This window comes from Glandiceps talaboti, chromosome 7 (genome assembly GCF_964340395.1).
Source record: "Glandiceps talaboti chromosome 7, keGlaTala1.1, whole genome shotgun sequence".
Classification (NCBI taxonomy): Eukaryota; Metazoa; Hemichordata; class Enteropneusta; family Spengelidae; genus Glandiceps; species Glandiceps talaboti.
The window spans coordinates 23,732,671-23,757,769 of record NC_135555.1 but is presented as its reverse complement, the minus strand read 5'-3'; the positions used below and the strand labels follow the sequence as shown (position 1 = coordinate 23,757,769).

General features: G+C 35.9%; 2 protein-coding genes across 2 annotated transcripts in view; both read left to right on the top strand.

The window, feature by feature from the left end:
- The first annotated feature begins 6,879 nt into the window (after positions 1-6,879).
- On the top strand, positions 6,880-17,855 carry LOC144437267 (dolichol-phosphate mannosyltransferase subunit 1-like). The gene is made up of 9 exons (XM_078126184.1): positions 6,880-6,991; positions 7,790-7,889; positions 8,723-8,756; positions 10,622-10,698; positions 11,696-11,721; positions 13,799-13,894; positions 16,053-16,121; positions 16,588-16,702; positions 16,995-17,855. Exons 1-9 carry the CDS (start codon positions 6,882-6,884, stop codon positions 17,097-17,099), a joined length of 732 nt encoding a protein of 243 aa, XP_077982310.1. The 5' UTR covers positions 6,880-6,881; the 3' UTR covers positions 17,100-17,855.
- Positions 17,856-21,558: 3,703 nt separating this feature from the next.
- LOC144437255 (1-phosphatidylinositol 4,5-bisphosphate phosphodiesterase gamma-1-like) overlaps positions 21,559-25,099 on the top strand; it is an 85,163-nt gene continuing 81,622 nt past the window's right edge. Inside the window, exon 1 of the mRNA XM_078126156.1 lies at positions 21,559-21,952. Coding sequence (XP_077982282.1) covers positions 21,760-21,952 — 193 coding nt within the window. The 5' untranslated portion in view covers positions 21,559-21,759. The remainder of the gene's footprint in view (positions 21,953-25,099) is intronic.

Below are 25,099 nucleotides of genomic sequence, written 5' to 3'. Positions count from 1 at the left end.
ATCAATGTGACGATGTGGCAGCAGTAGGATGTTGAACTGATGGCAGCGGTGCAATCACAAAATAATGTAGAGCTATAATTAGACAACACAATGTGGCAAAGAACAGATTTGTAATAAATGGCCCTAAATACCCCCGCCACCTGTAATTACAGAAGGCTTCCTTATTCACAAGCAAATGCCCCATCTACGTATCTGTGTATCAGAAAATCATATATGCTATGTACAAATCATTGGCATAGATGCCTATGCTCAACTATTCGTAACCTTACATGCAGAGATTTCTATAAACTTGCATTGTGGGTAAAATACGGTTACAAATAACATTACATCGATATCCATCATCTTCGCACAGTAAATCTAGCCACTGTCTTGAACTTCATAACGTACATGAAGCATTACCTCAATCATTGGGGTTTATATTATAATAATGCACATATATTTATTATGATTCTAAAGTTATTTTTCTCCTGTGTGTAGCATCTGGTCCGACATGTAACGAAACAAGTCAGTTTACATGTGACAATGATCGTTGCATTGCTTCCTCCTTGAAATGTGATGGACGGGATAACTGTGGTGACAAATCTGACGAGTATGGCTGTTCAGGTATTACTCGATAATACTCTCTATATGACATTCAAACAGTTTTCAGGCCAAATATATATATAAGCAAACTTTATTTGTTTGTTGCTTTCAATTGCCGATTATATTCGTATTAGTGCACACACGTGCACACACAGAGAGAAATTGAAATGACACGCGCATGCATACATACATACATACATACATACATACATACATACATACATACATACATACATACATACGCACACACACACACACACAGAGAGAGAGAGAGAGAGAGAGAGAGAGAGAGAGAGAGAGAGAGAGAGAGAGAGAGAGAGAGAGAGAGAGAGAGGGGGGGGGCGCTCGCTCCAAAACAACAAGTCACGCGACGCTTTTCAGATATATTTTGCCATTACTACTACTACTACTACTACTACTACAACTACTACTACTACTACTACAACTACTACTACTACTACTACTACTACTACTACTACTACTACTACTACTACTACCAACTACATTTCTGTATCTTTATAGCTTATAATGATTTTTACGTCAACTGATACTAATTGATATTTTCATTTTAATAATACAGGTAACTGGGCCAGTGTGTGGGCTATTGTTGGTATCGTTATTGCAGTCTTATTGGTTAGTACGTGTGGGATAATGCTAGTCTGTGCCTGCTGTGGTTACTGCTTCGCTGCTTGTCAGAAAACCAAACGCCGTACAACCGTGACGACAGGATCAGCCTCCTTGACCACCAACACCAACACCAACACCTCAGAACACCAGATGGCAAGTGTTCCTACTGACACCGCGTCCTTTCCACAACCTCCTCAATACGTATATACTATACCCCCTCCATCCTATAACGAAGCTTTCTCATACGAGTATGATGACACGTTACCACCTAAACCAGACAACTTCACGTGAATCTGCAGTTCTTTACCGCGACTGTCCATGTATTGCCAAGTATTGCTACACTAAAATTGACAGTCATTGATACATAAATCAATAAGGTACATGTTCATTACAAGTCGTGTATTTGTCTAAATTCGTTGCTCACTCCAAGTTATTCATGTATGATTTAATATCTGTAAACAGTCAATTGTTTTCTTCTATATCTTGTGATGTCATCAAATGGTGATGTTTACTTTCAAAATACTCGGTGACATTAGAATATGTATAAAACTTACCAATATAAATTTGGTAAATATGAGATTGTTACAATCTATTCGATTTTGTCATATTATGCATCAATGAAATATACAAACACTGTATATACATATAAATTCGTTTTTCATTTCATTTCAAGTCTATCACCGTTTTTATTATTACTGCTATATTCATATTATTCTCAGGTTTATAAGAAAACTGTTACAGACCACCAGTTCGATTAGATTAGATAAAACTTGGTGATACAATTATAAACATGTCAGATATTAGCAAAATCAATAAATACAAGAAGGACGATAAATACATTACACACACACACACACACACACACACACACACACACACACACACACACACACACGACTTATTCAAATGGGAAGAGTATATGCTGTTAAACCAATATAACATTAAAAGTTTGTTCCAAACACTAACTTTAAAATTACGTACTTCAGTCTTTGTCAACAGGTTGACCCACCATTCGGAACACGTGACCTTATGGACAAGTGAACTTAAGTGTCTCGAATTGTGTATTGCCCTACAAGATTTTAGTCTGCTTAACATTTATGTTATATATAGTTTGCATCGTCTGTATTGCCCTACAAGACTTGGTCTTGTCAACGTAAGTGTTTGTAGCTTTTAGGGACCGGTCAGTTTCTCCAGCCCCGGGGGGGGGGGGCGATGGTTTCTTAAATCGGGTCGACAAAAAGTCACTGAACCCCCCCCCCCTATCTGTAAAACCAAAAACAGGCTGACCCCCCTATCACTTAATTCTAAAACATGATGACACCCCCCCCCCATATATGTAATATTCACATGACAGGTATTTTTTGACCGTGACTCAGTGTGGACTGCTTGACTGTCTTGCATCTACTTTATAAGATCCCGGGTTAGCACTATCATAATTATAATTATTGACTACACAGGGTAAATGTATTCAAACAGGAGTTTAATAGCATCTTGACAGTGAAAGGTAGGGGGGGGGAGCTTGAGAAGGGAATATGTACATCTCTTATGGGGGTCCTTGGAGGTCTCCCCCTTGAAGCCCAGGAGGTTTTTAACTCCAAAATTTTGAGACTATTCAGACATTTTCAGAAAATAATTTCCAAGCTTTACAAGACAGCACAAATATTAAAAAAAGCAACTACAAAGGTACACCTCGTGTGTACGGGGGGGGTCCTAGGGGTGTTCCCCTAGAAGCCCTGGATGTTTTTTACTCTAAATGTCAATTTTGAGACTATTCAGACCCTTTCAGACTATAATTTCCAAGCTTTACAAGCGGCGCCAACATGTAAAAAGCAACTACATAGGGTTGAAATACTTTTGAAATAGACTTTGATACCATCTTGACAGTAAGAGGGGAAGAGCTTGAGACTGGGATATGTCCACCTCATGTGGGGGGTCCGAGGGTGTCACTCTCTAGAACCTTGGAGGGTTTTTACTCTTAAAGCCAATATTTAGGCTATTCAGACCCTTTCAAGCAATAACTTAATCCATGCTTTACAAGACAGCACCATCAAGTATCAGAACTATTCTTTATAACTTACATAGGGTTGAAATATGTTCTTAAAAAGCTAAATGGCATCATTATACACAATCATGTAGTAAAGGTCAGCACATCTAATGGTAGTATCATTGGTAGGAGAGATTTGGAGATTAAGGTAACTTTAGACTATCGCGGCAAACATTTCACATCTTTAAAAGACAATATCATCTCAAATTAGAATTGAATGAAAATATTTAAGAAAAGTTTAATACCATTATGACAGTAAAAAGGTTGTTGGTGCATCTGATTGTTGGTTGAATGCATGAGTGACCTCTGGAGGTGAGGGAGTCCTTGGGGTTTCCCCCTGGCAGATCTGCAATTTTTCTTCTATTTAGGCAACGTTTAGGTTGTTCATAGCCTTTGAGGTTAAATGTAAGCTTAAATTAGTTTCCCATATCACATAAAAATGGGCCCGTAACATTGGTATAGGGGCATTAATAATGCATGTATAGTAAAGTCACCGGTATGTTAGAGAACTTTAGGTGGTCATACATAGTGTACAATAGAAACTGGAATCTGATGAGATGTGGTGATTTGTAGTGTCAAAATCATGTAGTGTCCAAAATAGAAAGTGTATTAATCCCTACTGACAAGTTCATACTGACGAGTAGAACAATTATATTAACTTCTTTTATAAGCTATCTATGAAGATTACCATTACGAAACCTTCAAGTTCACTTTTGCCCAAAAGTGCAATATAAGTGAAGCATTGACATGTACATATTTTGTAACTAGTGTGGTAGCTAGGTAATACATGTATATGTATATGTATAGTTATGTTTGAACTAATAAGTAATATTAAAGAATTCATGTAAACAACAGGGAGAAGAACAAATATTGACATGTACCACATTTCAGACAAGGCTACATGCCATTGTAGAAAAGGATTTTTTTCTTCCATCATAATCCAAAACACAATGACAGCATGACCCCCCCCCCTCTCTGCCAATTTCGAAAACATGGTCACCCCTTACAAACTGACCGGTCCCCTTATTGCCCTATAAGACTTAGTCTCCTCAACATATATGTTTATGGTTTGTATTACCCTACAAGACTTAGTCTTGCCAATATTAGTTTGTATCATATCCTACAATACTTACATTTATTACTTGTCAGTATTGATTTTTATTCTTATCATCCACGTTATGTTAGCCCGGATTTCCATGTTTACTATTGCTATTATTAATATTTTCATTAACAGAGTAATAAAATTTTAATCTGCAGTTTTCGAGGAAACAGAAAAATATGCAAAAACTGTAGAACGTGTGTGTAAACCTACATCTGTGTGTAGACACCGTGCAAACTTACAACTTTTCCCCCCATGTCTGTACTTATATAATAATCCTTAATACCAACGGTTTGTACCAGTGGAGGTGATCGTACCAAATTATTTGCCGAAAGGAGAGGCGTACCGCTTATTGTGTGCTTTTTAATATAATGGTTTACAATATAGTGGTTATTAAATGCATTTAACAGCCTTTGTAACACTAAGGGCCAATGTTCTAGGGGAGTGTTTAGAATCGCTGGCGGAAATGATTACAAACTTACAACAATAATCTGCATGAAAATTGCAATTTAGGGAGGGTGGTTTGATGGACGGATGGTCGGACGGATGGATGAAGATACCGGGGTAGATAGACAGACAGGCATACAGAGAAAAACAAACAAACAGACGGACAGACGGACAGACAGACAGACAGACAGACAGACAGACAGACAGACAGACAGACAGACAGACAGACAGACAGACAGACAGACAGACATGCTTACTCCGAATCGGGGCTTGGAAGGGGGGGGTATGGAATTTTTTACTTTGACGCATTGTGATTTTGGCATCCCACCGCTGTCACCATTGCCGCCGTATTGTTTCAGAAAATACCAGTCAAATCGTTGCTGACAACCATGCAGTGAATCAATTTAAGTTGGTGTATGTAATGAAAGGAGATAGTGGGTCTCACAAGAATGGAGGGGAGGGGGACTTGCACTTGTGGTAAGATATATTGGGATCACATGGTGAAGTTGGGTTGTTGACCTTGGCGGTGCCCCGGCAATACCAATAGTGTGCTCAGCTAGTCTTTGGGAGTTCTTGCCTGATTCTGGGCAGAAATAGCCTCCTCCATGATAGCTAGTGGGGAGAGTGTAAGCACTTTTTAAAAAGTAAGGACACGAAGAAGGCCATTTAATGGCATAAAATTGCAAACCATACGCATTATCGAAAGCCATAGAGTACTTGAAAATTGTCTTCAATACCTCAATTTTACTCGAGTCAATACATTATTATACATCTGTATGGCTATATTATATATACTTTAACTTACCTATTCAGAGATATTTTGGCAGACACATACATTTGCATGGCTATTAACTGCCTCGTAATTAAATGTATGGTATAGGTAAATGAAGTGTACAATTTTGCAAAGTACAAGGTAAACCGACTGCTCATGAGGTTTGATTGTTCAGAAAAGTCTCCAGAGAGAGAGAGAGAGAGAGAGAGAGAGAGAGAGAGAGAGAGAGAGAGAGAGAGAGAGAGAGAGAGAGAGAGAGAGAGAGAGAGAGAGAGAGAGAGAGAGAGAGAGAGAGAGAGAGAGAGAGAGAGAGAGAGAGAGAGAGATAGACAGATACAGATACAGATACAGGCAGACAGACAGGCAGACAGACAGACAGGCAGACAGACAGACAGACAGACAGACAGACAGACAGACAGACAGACAGACAGAGGAAGGCATACAGAAATACATTCGCATGGCTATCACCCAACTCACCTTTAGAAGGTATTGCGACGAAGCCGCGAGAATTTTTTTTAATTTACTCGGTAAACGACCGCTCCGGGTTTAATTTGGTTAAAAGCATGAGCAAAATATTTCGTCCCCCCCCCCCTTTCAGACCATCAGAATTGTCATGGCCCCTCTTTGAACCCTCAATTTTTTCTATGCCCCCCCCCCCATTTCTCGCCAAATAACCATGGCCAACCTAAACTTCTATTCCTGTAATCATTTTCTGGCTATATATGTGTGGCACAAATGACATGTTTGGAAAGAAATACATGTACATAAAGGCAAAGGGGAAAATCTCCGACGCGCATGTTGTCAAGTGAAGCGAGCAGGGACAAGAAACAAAGCTCTTTTTTCTGGCCTTATTTTTATCACTACACTTTTTCCTTATATCATTATATAAGCCGCTATGCCAAGACTTACAAAGCTCTTTACACAGGTTGTCCTGTATTGTTTTTAGGTAGAGTTAAAATTGCAAATACAAGACCAAATGTTGCTCTCACTTAGTCACTATATCTATTAAGCATATCTGTTTATATGTAGTTTCCCCCAATATATGAATAAAACATGGGAGATAGATATGGTGACTTAAGAGTCGCACTCCCAGAACAACAAAATCGAAAGCAAACGACAATACACGGAAGAAACAGAGGTCAATAAAGCAATCGATCCGTATGCTAACAACAAATTGTAATCGGACACCTCAATATTTCGGATGTTTGCTTGAGGATGGTTGTGATCACTCATTGTAATAATTTTTATGAGGAGCGCCATCTACGACGATAAAGACGATACTAGCATTAACCTTTGACCTTATGCCCAAGATGTCGTCTGCGCGAAAGAAAGATAAGTACTCGGTGTTGCTTCCAACTTACAACGAAAGAGAAAACCTGCCGCTAATTGTTTGGTTGATAGTCAGGTCTTTTACACAAAGGTAGGTCTTTTAATTAACACCTTTGTACTCAACATAGTGATCGTTGTCCCTTAACCTGCCAAGACCTTGAATGGTTTGCCTTGCCACGCACTTCCGGTTTAAGTTTTTGACGATCAATCATTCGATTATTGACTGTTTAATAGTGGGTGTACCGTAGAATACACAAGCCAAATAGGCATCCAGAGGGGTTGCCTTTCAATAGTTTTTATGAATGCACAGTATTGATGTCCATCATTACAGATGAACAGTTATTTTTGGCTCTGTGAAAGTCGCACTTCTAAGTTCTAGATTTAGTCGCAGATCATAGTCTTTTGAGACGTAAAGTGACATGACACAAGTTGAGTTTATAAATCTTTTGTCATAAGTGAAAATACTTCACATAAAACTTTGACTAAACTATTCTAGTGTAATGATAATGTGAATGTATACCATCTATGACATTACAACTGTCTTTTGACAGTGTTACTGTTAGAATAGAACAGATAACTGCATAGTGATTTCCTCAATATTTGTCACATATACAACAGTGATATATATAATTCGCCATAATTCAATTACATCATTGGATCATTCACAAGTTATATCCTAATACCAGGTGTGAGTTCACTCAATTACAAGTGGTGGTTAAGTATGCTTCAGTAAGTACCTGTTAAACATATGTGCAAACAATATGCTCCAAATGTTTTTTTTTTAGCTTGTGCTCCTTTATATACTTCCTGGCCCCAATACCACCTAATTGTTACTGTCCTTCTGTTACCTGCTGACCTTTTCCTAAAATTCAATATTTTGATATTGCAGTGGTCATGATTATGAAATCATAGTCATTGACGATGGAAGTCCAGATGGGACCTTGGAAGTGGCCCAGGAATTGGAAAGGATCTATGGAAGCAACAGAATAGTGAGTATAAATTATGACATGAGGGGTCAAAGTGTCATGGCTACGTGGGTGATGAAACAATCACTGATGATAGAATGAGATTCTGGTTTAGCCAGTAACAGGCACTACTCAGAGGGGCTATTACTTAGATTGGGTACTGTTCATATGTCTGTCTGTGCATTCATGCATGTGTGTTCACCCTTTTATATCTGGCATGCACCAACTGATTTCAACCAAACCTGGCACAAAAGTAGCAATAACATAACATCGGAGACACATTTGCACACAACTTTGTTTTGTGACTGAATCATATATGCCCAAGTGGCAGTCATATTTGTGTAAAATTTCACAATTTACATCATAAGTTAGGAGGTGTAACACATAGAGACACCATCCAAGTACCTACAAGTGCATAATCTTGTTTTGTTCACCTTGTAGTTATTTATGTACAAACAAATACCCCTGTTAGATTGGAAATGGTAGCTGTTCAAAGTAGAATTTTCATAGTAGAATTTTACAAGTTGGAGCAGGAGAAAATAAAAGAACCCTGTAGGCAGCATTAGTTCTTAAGGAGTCACTGAGTCCCCCTTCCCACCCTCATTTGTTTTCTTTCTGATTTGTTTTGTCTTAGCACGATTCTTGAAAATAGCAAATAGTGCAAGTCAGTTTTCAAAAATATCTGAATTTCCCTGAATGCATTTACCAAGTTCTGAATTGCTAGGGTCTTTTGTAGCATTTCCATTTTAGCATGTAATGACATCACATGCTTGTGTTATGCATTGTTGTCTAGTAACTTTGTCAAAATGTCACATCAGTTAATGAATATCATGATTTTGTTATTTTTTATTTTTTAGGTACTTAGACCAAGACCAAGGAAACTTGGATTAGGTAAGGTATAAATCTCACTTCAGCATGGTTGGACCTTAATAGGTTTTCTGTTTTGATTTATATGTTCTGTGTGAACAGCTACAGAAATGATCATATTTACCAAAGGATATGTTATCATTATAAGTTAATGGCAGTCTTTAAATTGCTGTATTAAATATCTCTATAATTTGCTGTTGCTGGCAATGTACTTACATTGCAATAATGTAGTATAAACACTGTAAACAAAGGTAGATATATGTATGATTATTGAGGGCAGTCTTTACAATATCAGTATTATTGGTGCGATATTAAATTCTACATATTTTTATATTTATTGTGTACCATGCGTTACAGGTATACAATAGGTGTGTGTATGTAACAACTGAACTGTGCTATAGGCATGGGAAACGTCTGTCCATCTGTGTGTGTGTGTGTATGTGTGTGTGTGTGTGTGTGTGTGTGTGCGTGTGTGTATGTGTGTGTGTGTGTGTGTGTGTGTGTGTGTGTGTGTGTGTGTTTGTAAACAACTTAAAAGCTAAATGCCACTATATTTTGGAAAAATAACAACAAATGAATATTAAAAGTAAAAAAATATGTGTAACTATGCCTAGCTACAAGACCACACCCTTAGCATAAGTCAAATGATTGTGTATATTGCAAAGTTAACAGGAATGGGTAGGGCAATCAACGTTCAAAAACTGTATGCAAATATGTCTAGTAGCAAGACCACACCCATAGCGACAGTCAAATCGGGACATATATTGGCAACAGTAAACGACAATCAGTGGTCAAGTGCATAAACTTTAAGAAATGTTTGCAAATATGCCTAGCAGCAAGACAACACCCCTAGCGACAGTCAAATCAGGACACATATTGGTAACAGTAAACGACAATCAGTGGTCAAGTGCATAAACTTTAAGAAATGTTTGCAAATATGCCTAGCAGCAAGACCACACCCCTAGCGACAGTCAAATCAGGACATATATTGGCAACAGTAAACGGAAATCAGTGGGCAAGTGCATAAACTTTAAGAAATGTTTGCAAATATGCCTAGCAGCAAGACCACACCCCTAGCGACAGTCAAATCAGGACATATATTGGCAACAGTAAACGACAATCAGTGGTCAAGTGCATAAACTTTAAGAAATGTTTGCAAATATGCCTAGCAGCAAGACCACACCCCTAGCGACAGTCAAATCAGGACATATATTGGCAACAGTAAACGGAAATCAGTGGACAAGTGAATAAACTTTTTAAAATGTATGTAATTATATCTAGCAACAAGACTAAACCCAAAGCAAGAGTCAAATGATTGTTTGTATTGCAAATATAAAACCAGGATGGGTAGTCATGTGGATAGAGATTTAAGAAATGATTGCATGTTTGCCTATCAACAAGACTACACCCATATCAACAGCCAAATGATTGTGTATATTGCAGAGTTAGCAGCAGAGTTGGTTAGGCATGTGGATGAATGTCCGAAACATGAACATGTAATATTTGTATACATAGCAACAAGACTATGCCCATATTAAGAGCCAAATAATGGTGTATATGACAAAGATAACAACAGGGATGGATAGTCAAGAAAAAAGAGAGCATTGTAAATATGCATAACAACAAGACCATGGCCATAGGAACAGTGAAATGATGATGCATATTGCAAAGATAACAACAGAGATTATTAGGCAAGTGGATAAACATTGAAAAATTAACATATAGTCACCCAGTGTGTAAGATACCAACCATAGCAACTGTAAAGTGATGATAGGTACTGCATAGGTAACAACAAGGCTGGATCAGCATGTTGATAAATGTTTTAAAAAAAGTAACACACAAACCGAACAGTTGTGCTACAATGCCATTTGTACTATTTTCTTACTTAGGTACTGCCTATGTTCATGGTATAAAACATGCAACTGGTAACTTCGTTATTATTATGGATGCAGATCTTTCTCATCATGTAAGTTCTTTAAGCTACATCATTTTTTTATATGTGTGTAATCCCATAAGTTCATAGACCAACTCTTTATTAGCAGTAATCTATGGTTTTACATTTAGTGGAAAAAAAATATACAAAGCTGAACAGAAAAACATTTTAGTCATACAATAATTATATTGAAAGATTTAAAATATGGATGGAACTGTCACTAATATATATAAAAAGGATGATTTTAAACCCAGGAAATATTTAGTTTTTATTTTGTACAATTCACATCTTTCCTAAAACATCCAAGAGTACTTCTTTCTATTGTACATGAATCTAATGTTCATTGTTTAATTTGTTTGATGTAAACACTTTATTTTTTATACAGAACCATTTTATGTGTGCTTGGTCAGTGTAGGTGTATTTGCATGTGTATCTATGGTTGATTGTGTGTGTGTGTGTGTGTGTGTGTGTGTGTGTGTGTGTGTGTGTGTGTGTGTGTGTGTGTGTGTGTGTGTGTGTGTGTGCATGTTTGCATGTCACGTTTGTGTATGTATATTGTGTGTGTATGTGTATTTGCATTGATATGTATCTTTGGATGATTGTGTGTGTGTGTGTGTGTGTGTGTGTGTGTGTGTGTGTGTGTGTGTGTGTGTGTGTGTGTGTGTGTGTGTACATACATACATGTGTATGTACATATGTATGTAGTTCAATTAAGCCACAAATATGAAAGATTATCAAGTAACTAACTATCCAGTTGGTGATTAGACACTAGATTAATAAAGTACTCAATGAATACTGAAATAAATTATCTGGCAAATGAATTATTGGCTTGGTAGTTATTGAATGAATGAATGAATGAATGAATGAATGAATGAATGAATGAATGAATGAATCATGTAAATTAAATGAATTAACAATGAGTAAAATAATCACCTACATTGATGAAAGATAGTAGACCATAACTAAATGAAATATATAAAATTATATAAATGTGTTGCTTGATAATTGTCATCTTTTGAATTTTGAACAGCCCAAGTTTATACCACAGTTCATCAAGTAAGTATAACTAAAACACACTTGTTGTATCTTAATCTTGTATCCTTACTATTTACGTCAGTCAGAGTATGTGGTTCATATCATAGTATCAAAATTGAAAGTTCTGATTGATGCCAGTTCCATGATACTGATACACAATGAAACCAATGCATTTTATCATCTATAATATCCAAGTTTGTTGTTAACATTTGTGAATTCACTGGGTATCCTCTCCCTTTAACATTTCACAAAGTAGCAAAATTGCAGTCAGATATTTTTAGCTGAAACCTTGGAGTGTTGTAAACATGTTTTCCAAAGAAGTCATCAAATTTATAGTTCAAACTGTCCTGAGACTGTGTTAGCTGGATCGATGTAAAAAACCTAAATGGTTGAATTATGTCCATTAACAAGTCCCCTAGGGAGGAAATCATGATGAAAACAGAAGTATGGCTAATGAAGACTGACACTGTGGTAATTAGAACAAGTACAGTCAAATATTTACTACTAAAAATAATGATAACATGTTTACTAGGCACAGAAATCAAAGTCCAACTCCCCTGGGTACTGTGTTGGGTAGATGGCTTGAACTGATGAACTTAATGTTTTTCATCCAGGCTCTTTGTTTTTCAGAAAACATTATAAAAGAGTAGTTTTGATAAACATATCAATTCCAGACTTATAGCACTTGTTCTGAAGATATCAAAATGTAAAAATGGGCATATGTTGAATGAACAATTCTTACACATATATAGATTAAATTTAAATGGCGTATTATTTTAAATAACAATTCTTACACATAGATTAAATTTAAATGACATTTTTAATAACAATTCTTACACATATATAGATTAAATTTAAATCACAACCACTGTTTAGATTGCAACCACTGTTTAGATCACAACCGTTTAGATAGCAACCACTGTTTAGATTGCAACCACTGTTTAGATAGCAACCACCCACTGTTTAGATAGCAACCACTGTTTAGATAGCAACCACTGTTTAGATCGCAACCACTGTTTAGATTGCAACCACTGTTTAGATTGCAACCACTGTTTAGATAGCAACCACTGTTTAGATAGCAACCACTGTTTAGATAGCAACCACTGTGTAGATCGCAACCACTGTTTAGATAGCAACCACTTTTTAGATAGCAACCATCATTTAGATAGCAACCGCTGTTTAGATTGCAACCACCATTTAGATAGCAACCACCATTTAGATAGCAACCACTGTTTAGATCGCAACCACTGTTTAGATAGCAACCACTGTTTAGATAGCAGCCACCATTTAGATAGCAACCACTGTTTAGATAGCAACCACCATTTAGATAGCAACCACTGTTTAGATTGCAACCACTGTTTTGATAGCAACCACTGTTTAGATAGCAACCACTGTTTTGATATCAACCACTGTTTAGATTGCAACCACTGTTTAGATAGCAACCACTGTTTAGATAGCAGCCGCCATTTAGATCACAACCACTGTTTAGATTGCAACCACTGTTTAGATTGCAACCACTGTTTAGATTGCAACCACCATTTAGATCACAACCACTGTTTAGATCGCAACCACTGTTTAGATAGCAACCACTGTTTAGATAGCAACCACCATTTAGATAGCAACCACCATTTAGATAGCAACCACTGTTTAGATCGCAACCACCATTTAGATAGCAACCACTGTTTTGATATCAACCACTGTTTAGATTGCAACCACTGTTTAGATTGCAACCACTGTTTAGATAGCAACCACTGTTTAGATAGCAACCACTCTTTAGATAGCAACCACCATTTAGATAGCAACCACTGTTTAGATCGCAACCACTGTTTAGATTGCAACCACTGTTTAGATTGCAACCACTGTTTAGATAGCAACCACTGTTTAGATAGCAACCACTGTTTAGATAGCAACCACCATTTAGATAGCAACCACTGTTTAGATCGCAACCACTGTTTAGATTGCAACCACTGTTTAGATTGCAACCACTGTTTAGATAGCAACCACTGTTTAGATAGCAACCACTGTTTAGATAGCAACCACTGTTTAGATCGCAACCACTGTTCATCAATGTATTCTCATTATCTGAATTTACTTCCAGAAAACAGCAAGAAAACAACTTTGACGTTGTATCTGGAACACGATATATTGGTGATGGTGGCGTGTATGGATGGGATTTTAGAAGAAAGTTGATAAGGTATTCAAATATTAGTAATTCTGTCCAATGTTTTTAGCACAATTGATAAGGTTCAGTAGAGCTATAGGCATGGCAAAGTGTCTGTCTGTCTGTCTGTGTGGATGTGTGTGTGTGTAAACTACCTAGAGTCAAAAACCCCAGGACTGATTGCCATGATACTTGGTGGGTGTATTATGTTGGGTGTCTAGTTGGGAAATTGTTCAATCAAAATAATCTTACCACCAGTGTGTGATATGGGTAAAAATATGTGATTTTTGGTCAAAAAACTTAAACTCAAAACCACTAGGCAGATCGGTCTGAAATTTGGTGGGAACATATTTGGGGGTGTTTAGATTAAGTTGTTTAGATTAATTTGTTCACGACATAATGATTCCATCAGTGATATGCACATTAGGGCTAAAAATGTGTCTTTTTGGTCAAAAGTCTATAATTCCAAAACTACTCAGCAGATTAGGCTGAAATTTAATGAGGATGCATCTGTGGGTGTATAGATGAAGAAGTATTAAGCATGTAATGATCTCATCAGCGATATGCAAATTAGGTGTAAAAATGTGAATTTTGGTCAAAAACTTTTTTCTCAAAATGAACTTGGTAAATGAGACTGAAACTTGGTGAGATGTTTCTGGTGAAGTGTTGTTCTGCAGATTTTCTTCAAAACATTTTGACACAATTGGCCCTAGCAACCATGACCATGCCCTTAGCAACAACCAAATGGCAGTATACTTTGGTCAAATAACAACATCATCTGTAGGCAAGTGAGTAAACATTAAAAAAATGCATGCAAATACCCCTAGCAACCATGACAACGCCCATAGCAACATCCAAACAGTGGTGTATTTCAAAAAGATAACAACAGGGATTAATAGACAAATGAACAAACTTTCAAAAAATGTATGTAAGTGTGCATAGCAACAAGACCATGCCCATGGCAACAGCCAAATGATCACATATATTGCAAAGATAACAACAGGGATTAACAGACAAATGAATAAGCATTAAAAAATGTAAGCAAATGTACCTAGCAACAAAACCATGCCCATAGCAACAGCCATATGTATGATGAAACATAACAACAGGGTTGGATAGGCAACTGGATAGTCATTCAGCAAATGAATACCTATACCTAGCATGGATCAGCATGTGGGTAAACATTTTTAAAAACTGTACAGTTGTGCTACAATGCCATTGACGCTGTTTTTTTTATTATGTCATGTGTTTGAGATAATGATAATTTTGAAAGAGTGGACCTAAAATATGTAGGATATGAGAAATTGTACACATTTGATGATGTTTCATGAATGATCAAATATCAATTATGCAAATGTCTAAGAGAGTGGAAAACTTGGTGATAGTTAGAGAAATGTAGTAACAAAATAATCCCCTTTGATGTGCTGTATCATCAGTGATTGCTTTGTATGGATGTATTTGTGCTGGCAGGTATACTATATGATCAAATTGCATTATTTAGCATAATTACAAATTAGCTAATATATATTTACATACTTAATGATATGGGATGATAATAACAATAATAATGATATCCTTTATTGCCATCTGTGTTCCTGGAAGCCCATGAAGACACTATTCAATGTGAATGAGAATTTGAAATCTTTTCAATAGCTTCATTTTGGAAGCCAATATCTTTATCTTTGGAAGAGGTATTGTGGCAATGAGAAACACAGCAGTTGAATGACTGCTTATAGCTTAATGTAAATTTATTTTAAAATAACACCCGAGTGACATGTCATACTTATCCAGGGTGATAGAGAGGTCAGGAAAGTTGACTATTGTAATCAGTCTGTGTATACCATGTGACTTATCAAAAGAGAAGTTTTGACAATGCTACTTTCTGACTGAATGCAGGTGGTAGCATGATTTTGCAAGTAGTAGTATGACTATTTTTCAATCCATCCACAGCAGATATGTTTTTTTGTATAAGTCAGAGCTAAATGATGGGTTTGTTACATCATAAGTAATGGATTCTAAAAGTGGAGTAGTAGTGTTTGTTGCAACATTTGTGTCATTGTTACAAATTACTGCTAAATTGCATTATTAGTGTGGGTGTATGAACTGAAAAATAGATAACATTACTCCAGATTGTTGTAGTTATTTCATAAAAAAACATTAATCGCGTGAATTACTTTGTTTATTTCTACAGCCGTACTGCTAATTTTATCGCCCAGTTCTTACTTCAACCCGGTGCATCAGACCTCACTGGAAGTTTCAGGTATGTGGGTGGACTGTGTCATGTGTAGACTGGCCACCACTGTGCATAGTTGAACTATTTCTAGACATTGGTCATTAATACAACATTAGAAATTCACTATCTCCTGTACAATTTATGTAATAAGAATAAAACAGAAGTTGATTGGACGCTGCATAGCACCTTTTAGCTTTTGAGCCACTACATAATTTCTAAAGCCTTTTGGTTTTTAAGCCACTACATAATTTCTAATGCATACCACCAGAGGGTGTCCTTCATTAGACAGAGGTACTGCAGAAAAAATACTTTTCAAAATGATGTAAAAAATAATTTTGTCACCCTTTGTGTTAATTTTAGCGATGTGGTATAAAGAATGACAACATTCTCTGTAAAAATTATTTTTTTGTGAAGCAGTTAGAGACATGGGAAATAACAAGAATATTACATTCAGGTAGCAGGTATATCATTATCATACTTGTTGGTATTTCAGACTATATAAAAAAGAAGTCCTACAAAAATTGGTGGACTCCTGTGTTTCCAAGGGATATGTATTCCAAATGGAAATGTTAGTTAGAGCCAGACAACTTAACTACAGCGTTGGTGAGGTAAGGACATATGGTATTGACATATCTTCATCTGACTTTTCATGTATTGCATGTATGCACCTCAGTAGTGTTATTTTCCTACCTTGTCTTAAATACAGAGTCTGTGTGACCCCATGAACTGAATTCAACTTCAATGACACCTTCATCTTTTTAAAGGTATTAATTATACATTCAAAATGTCCTCTTTTGTCTTGTCATTGTAACTACAAATGCTTGCAAATTTTTTTGCTTAGTAACAGCAAAAGGCACTTACACTATCGGGCTGTTAATATTTTTATTTTGGACTCTACAGGTACCAATCACCTTTGTGGATCGAGTGTATGGAGAATCTAAGCTTGGAGGAAGTGAAATTGTACAATATGTCAAAGGTCTTTTGTATTTGTTTGCAACTACATGATAAACCATGTGAAATGGCTGACTGAAGTCTACCATCAAACTACTGTTTCAATGACTTCCTTTTATTAAGAAATTTAGTTTTAGGATTCAAAGTTTCACAGCTTTTTTGTTATCTGTATTTTTTGGTAAAAAAGTATGTGATAAAGCAAAGCTTTGACAATAATTTTGTAGATATCTTTGATAATTGTGATATTTTGTATCACCAGTAGGAATTCAAATAGAATGTTTTACTGTAGAACTAAACAGTAAATAAACCAGGATGTTTTACAGTAGAACCATTGAGGTATAAGGGCATAGTCTCTCCCTACACTTCTACTCTCCCCTTATACCTCCATGGTACAATTAAACAGCAAATGAAACTGGATGTTTAACTCATTTCTATGCATCCAGACTGTTAAAAGTACGATTATAAATTGAAAGTACATACACAAATATAACTTTTTTCCCAATTTTTTTTTAACCAACATATAATACCGAACCATCATTTATAATATGTGACAATGACAAAGAAAACATATAACAGGGTCACTCTCATCCTATGTCATGGACACACTAGTAAACTGAAATTATTTGTCACTATTTACACTATTTTGTTCTTGGTTTGTGTTGACTGATTAATACACAACAAAGCTTTCAATGTAGGAAGTACTCTGGAGAATGTTAGATCAATCTCTATATATCGTTATTCTGTAGTTCAACAATGTAAATGTATGTGTTTTTTTTCACTTTAATGTCTTTTTCTTCAATTAATTTAAATGAAAAGGTGAATAATGAATCTTGCTGTCTGTCAGCTGTTTCATTTCTAACATTGAAATAAACATGAAAGTGTTTCAAGAAATGGAAATTGTGTTCCGTTCTGACAGTGTTTCCCCTCACAAAACTAGATGTGGACAGCTCTCCCTATTCCTTTGGATAATGCATAGTATCCATGTCTATAAATATGGATGGGTTTCTTTTAAAGGCCCAGGCACAAGCTGAGTTTACATGTTTTTGAGATGTAATTTTATCTGCATATTAAGAGGTACTAGCAGTATTCTACTTGCTGATCATATACTTAACTATCCCTTGTAATTGACTGAACTCTTACCGGGTATACTAGGATATAACTTACAAATGATCCAATGATGTCATTTATTATACGTGTACATGTCAAAAAATGTACAGGAATGCCTGACTATGCAATCAACAGTTCTAACAATGTCAGAACATAAATTGTTATATCATAGGAGGCATACATAAATATCAACATTATACTAGAATAGTTTAATTGAAGTTTTTTCACTTGAGCCTGGAAGCTTATAAACCCAGTTTGTGTCACTTTAACACCTTTAAAACATGAAATAATCCCCAGGGATAGACCTTGTAACTGCTGGACAAATTTTCTCAGTAGTGTTCTTGGCTGTTTGGAGTCAAGTTAAAGTAGATTGGATCCAAACATCAGTATTACTACATACCGGTATATGTGTTGTATCACCTTGGTGTAGGGTATTAGGCCAAAAAACCCTAAAGAATTGTTTCTGGTGAGCGCAAGCATCACTTAATGCGTCAGTCTTTTTTTTTTTCGTGTTTGTCCAGCCCATGCTGTCTGTAGATCTGGGGATAACACAACAGTAACCCTGCCTACTTCAGTGAAGACAACTGCAGCGCCAATCATGAACAAGCAAATGACATCTGCCCCCATATACACACTTGCTCTTAAGTACTAAATAAAAAGAACAGTAACTGCCATAAATAGTAGATTGAGTGACATGTTTATTGAGTATAAAAAAAAATAAAATAATAAAAATTCGCATCATCACACCACCTTAGACAAAATGTTCTGACCACAAAGAATTCATTTTGTTTTTACCTTATGTACTGGTATATAATTATATTTTTGTGTTTCTTAGTATTACTAATATGTGGGGAATGCATGTACAGTAGTCAACATTACCGTACCAACATGTTTCCACACATTCAAAGCAATGTGTGGGTATGTAATGACAGTTGGAATATCCGCACCGCTGGTGTTTAAACATCCATTTCATCCATTAGCCACAGAAGTAAAGTATTAAAGACTGGTTATTCATCCACCATTCATTCATCATTTTATTAAGTATTTCATTGTGATTGACTGCTTTCTGTGTAAAAATTAATGAAAATTGCACAAATGGTGATGGAAATATTTTAAAAGATATATTAAATGTATGCAGAACAAGTTGTTTATAATTATCAGTCAGTATATGTTAAACAAACGTACTGAACAAAATTAAATCTCTTTCCAAATTCAAGCTTTCGAAAAAAAAGGTGATGAATTGAAAAAAGGTTTGCTTTTGCTGGGCAAATATTAGGGAATGTGTAGAATTTATGGTAGGGGCCCTAGGAGAAAATTTACCAGTTTTTTTCACAGCCTCATCCCCCAGTGCACTCAAACAATTTCACCCTTAACCCAGATATATATATTCATTGCCCAATGATAATTAAAGATTTTCATTGCTGAATAAGCTAGCCAATGCCTCAATTAAATAAATTTTACTCTCAGTATATAATATGGCTCTTGCTCTCATTTCAACCCATCCCGCACACACGTCACACAACTATGTTTGTGTCAGAACTTTTGGAAATTTGTTAATGTTGTCACTAATTATTTATGTTTGTAAACTATGTATGTATGTATGTATGTATGTAGTATGTATGTATGTATGTATGTAGGTAGGTATGTATGTATGTGTGTGTGTATGTATGTATGTATGTATGTATGTATGTATGTATGTATGTATGTATGTATGTCTGTCTGTCTGTATGTATGTATGTATGTATGTATGTATGTATGTATGTATGTATGTATGTATGTATGTATGTATGTATGTAATGACCAGTATTAAAAGTATTCTATCACTTACAACCAGTCATGTAACCAGAATGGTAATCTGAACGGGTGTACATGTATTGTTTGTGGCTGATTCCATTATTTTCATATGTTTAAATTTGTTTATTGAGTTTTTCCCCCAAAAAAATTTGCGTGCTAGTCTGAATGATTTATATTGATATATTTTTTTCAAGTTAAGACACAGGGATCAGCACATATGCAAATGATTGATTGATTGATTGATTGATTGATTGATTGATTGATTGATTGATTGATTGATTGATTGATTGATTGATTGATTGAATGATTAATTTTAAATAAAACTTAATTTTTTGTGTGATTTTGATTAATTGACTGGTTGGTTTTTGTATAAAACTTTTTTCCTTCTTACCCTTGCTAGTTTTCTCTTTCAACTGTATATAATTATCTCTTTATTGACTTGTAAAATAAAGATATCTTGTCAATTCTTCTCTTATCTAAATTAAAACACCCATAATCTTATAATTACCAAGCCATTGGTTACAGCAACAGTTTGCTTTATCTCTTATCTTCTGGGAGAGTCTCACACCAAGCACACGCATTAAGCTATATGCAAACACAGACAAGTACGTTTGTTACTTGTCTGTGGTGCAAACTATTGTATAAAAGAGGGCTTCTTTTTTACTAGTTTGTACATGGCTTGGTTCAGATTGCGTATCATGATGCTTTTTGCGTCATGGAGTGATCCCAGGGGTGTGATCCTGCCACTTGTTTGTAGAAAAGCCTGTTATTGTTTGTGAATGTGTATGGGGAGATAATACATCCATGGGTGAAAGATAGATTGTGCGATTTTTTCTCCATGCGCTGATGCGATAGCTAAAACATTTTATACACAAAAAAGAAAACTGGCAATCTCAACACAAAGGGTTCCAAAATAATCTAACATAAAGCCAAATGAAATCTTTCCATCAATTGAAAAACAACATTTCTTGGCATGTATCACTTTTCTGGAAAACGGCTTACAGTAATACTAAAAATCAAATTGGTGGCCGAATTGTGTCTTTTCGGTTGTTGTCGAGGAGATGCTTAGCATGTAGCTGCAATAATTGTAGCGTCTTGTTGCGGTTTTTCGTCTGTTTTGGTGACTTTTTAAGTTTTTGTGTTTAACCCGCACCTAGGTGCGGGTTAAACACAAAAACTTAAAAAGTCACCAAAACAGACGAAAAACCCCACAAAACCGCAACAAGACGCTACAATTATTGCAGCTACGAGATGCTCTGCTGAATGTCATCGCAGATCGGAACTCTTTTGATCGATCAGCTGATAAAGTGATACACACGAACAGCTCTGATTTGTTGTCCATTTGGATGAAACCATTAGATTTTGGGTAGTGACAGGGATTTTGAAAAGTGCCTTTCACGAACGTCGAAAGAATATTATGAATGATATTTGTGTAACCTGTAGCAAGTCGTTGAATAATCTTGTAACAGTTCTAATGAACTACAGCGTTAAGTCATGTAGAATTTAGGTCGTTCACATCACCACCCTCTACGTTTGGAAGGAACCATATAAGCCGGAATTTACTCGCAATTTCCTCATCTTCGCATTTCCATAGCGCATGAGGGAAAGGGGGTGTAGGACCCTTTGAGTGAGCCATCCCACATTATTACGGACACCTTAGTTGGATATACGACAACATCAACAGGACATAAGTGATAGTATATTCTCGTCAATCTTGGATAAACCACCTTCAAATATCAGTTCATGGTGTTCTGAACTTCACGTATATACGCGTATCTTGGAGTTTGACGAGCCGTGCGGAGCTCGAAGAAACATGGCCGCTGCAGGTCTTGCCAATGGTGACATAAGTTCACAGGAGTTAAACGAACTCCTCCGTAAGCTTGAATTGGGGACCGTACTTACGAAATTCTTCCCAAAGAAACGACCTGAGAAGAGGACTTTCCAGGTGAAGCTAGAAACTCGGCAAATAATCTGGAGCCGAGTTCTTGGGAGGCCCGAAGGAGCTGGTAAGTGTTGCTGAGTATGAGTCACACGCGATCACGCAGCAGACCTCTTTTTCTGGTCTGCTGACACTGGCCATGACAAGTCATATTCCATTCCACTGTCGTGCTCTAAAACAATCTTTCTACCATGTTAGTTACGGTAGACATACTGACCTGTGATCAAACACAGTATATATCCTTTATCCAAATTCAGGTGACAAGTGTATTTGTAGGTTGGGTTTGGAGTTATCAGGGTCAGCTTAACGTGTATCGGCAGAAAATAATACGCTGTTATACGAGCCGTTCCCTTCGTTTTAGTCACTTCCGTATACAGCCTTTTTCCGTGAGACGTCGTGAAATGTTTAGATATGAACAGACAGTTACTGTGATATGCCAACCATTTACATTCGGTTCGACAGTATAAACATTTAGTGTTCTGTATTGTGATGAAATCCGTAAGTTGTAAAACTGCATGTAACGTATGTACATATACATACACTTTGATGTGAGCACTTTACTAACTATTACCTGTAACTGTCTTACATTTTGAACTGTGTGTTAAGATCGAGTGACCGTCTGTTATTAACCTGACGATCAGTCATTACCACAGCTTAAAACCAAAAGTATTTGAAATATAAAAAAAAATACTCGTGTACAGTATTGTCATAGTCATCATATTGAGTATATTGTTAGGATATTTACACATGTACATTGTATTTGGGGCAATTTTAAAACACACCTCCTTGCAGAATGAACATGGAAAATAAAAGAATCAAAATACGTTTTTTGATATTTTCAATTTTTGGGGACATATTATAAGGTGAACTTGTCCAAAGGTGAAAGACAAAAACTTGATAGAAACATATGAATGTGCTGTGTATGTGGGTGACAAATCTCCACATGACAATGTTTACATTGTTGGAGTGTAATTATCACCATTCAGTAGCTGTCAAACCATAGACCCAACGTCTATGGTCAAACTTGAACTTTCAAATAATTGAAGTTTTTTTCAAAAAAGAGAAATTTTAGAGTAACTGGTGTTTGGTTGTTGTTATGTTTTCAAGACCTTGTAAAGCATAAAATAATTGTCTACACAGTCACAGGATACATATGTAATATTGTTATTTCACTTCCTATTTGTTTGTTTGTTTTGTTATATTTCAGAAGTGTTGATTTACCTTTACATTTCTACTACCTACCATTTTAAGTGTACCACAGTCACAACATTTGTGGTTAAAAAATTGACTCAGAAGAAACAGCAAATGTTTGAATTAATAGCATAAATCAATGAAAAAAAATTGAGTAAATATTTCCCCAAAATCTAAGCAACCACTGTTGCAGTCTTTTGCTCAGTGCTGGTTAATTATATTCCCTCACCCTAGAAAATTGCAGGAATCACATTTTCAGTTATTACTGTACTACTTTGCTCACATAATTTTATTTATAATGAGTTTTATATCGCCATTAAATCTGGCAGGCACTCTAATAAAGGGATAGAGAAAACACCTAATGAGAGCTATCATATATGTTTATTAGTCTTGAAGCTTGTTAGATCTATACATCTATCAAGTCACTTAAACTGGCACACATGTACATTATTAATAAGGTACTTGATAGGTATTGTAATGGTCAGATAACTTGACTCAAATTTGTCATGCATTATAATAAGTAGAAATAGGTAAGTTTGTAAAAAAAAGTTGAATTAACCAGTCAATTATAAAATTCACCCTCTTTGTTCCTGTTTTCGTGGTCCTTCACAATTGCATGCATCATACTAGTTTGTAAAGTGAACCCCCTCCCCTTCCACCTTCTCCTGTTCTAGCCAGGTATCCTCAATTTTAGCTCAGGAAATATGTGCTCTGAGAACTCTGCTATGGTTCCTCCCAGAAGTAAACCATGCATGAGACTGCCAATATTTCCTGCACACTGTTTTTGAGTAAAATAAATTATTAGACCCATTTTAACATCCATAAAAATTCAAGAAAATTGATTAATTTAAAATGGCTAAACTAAACTAATTTCTTGTCTATTCTGGTGTATCTTCTTGTTGTGTGGTAGATGAGACTGTGTATTTTATAAGTTTAAGTCTGAATAGATTATTCCTCCCATTGCTTTAAATAGACTGCCCAGACCCGTTTAATGTCCATAAAGTACCAGGAAACTGTTTTAAATGACTAAACAAAAAGCCTACTATTTGTCTATCCTGTTGTACCTTGTGCCAGTGTTTTGATGTTTACCTGAAAACCATGCACAAGCAATATCTACACAGAACCATAGCACAGTCTCCTTACAAGGGGAACCATAGCACAGTCTTCTTACCATAGTAGAGTGGGAAGGAGATGTGTTGAAGATCTTGGAGTGCATATTTCCAGAGCTACATGTACATGTATCTTAAGATCAGTCTGTATTTCCACATCTCTGTGTTTTTAAAAAATCATCTTCTGTTTTGGATATTTTTTTCATGAGTAAATAGTACTATAAGTCATGCAAAATATGTCATTGATACATGTATTTGATGATCATTGGCTTCCTTACAAGAAATGATGATTGTACTTATAACATTAAGTTACATGTACAAAAAAATATAGCTCATTTCTTTAAAAGAAATTCTTCCCAGTGATAGTGTTGAACAAGGAAACAGTTGTATGCACATACAAATTTCTATTTCTATTTATATGAAATTTCTATATGGGGAATAAGACAGTTGGCTTTGGTTGGACTTAAATGTGGAAAGTAAAAGTGATGGATATCAAACACCATGAACCTTGCATATATGTCCATTTGAAGTAAATTGCTAGTAAACAACAAAATTACCTTCCCTTGGTACTGCATAATACACATAAATTGCTGTAAGAATGTATCAACTAATATAATGCGTAGCCGTGAATCAATTCAAGTTCAAATGAAAGGGGAAAAATCATGAACAATTTAGCATTAGAAAATTGCTGTCAGTATGTGCATAGTGCATTTGTTTGTCACGTAATGTCAATTTGGATGGCTTCCTGGAAAATAATTGATTAATTAGTATGCTGACCCTTCATTCTAGACAATATCGTATAGCTTAGCAGTTAGTCCTAACTCAGACAAGTACACATGTAAGGTTGTCAAATTTCATATCCACTGCAGGAGATAAATTGTGTTGAATTTTATTGTCTACATATGACAACTACT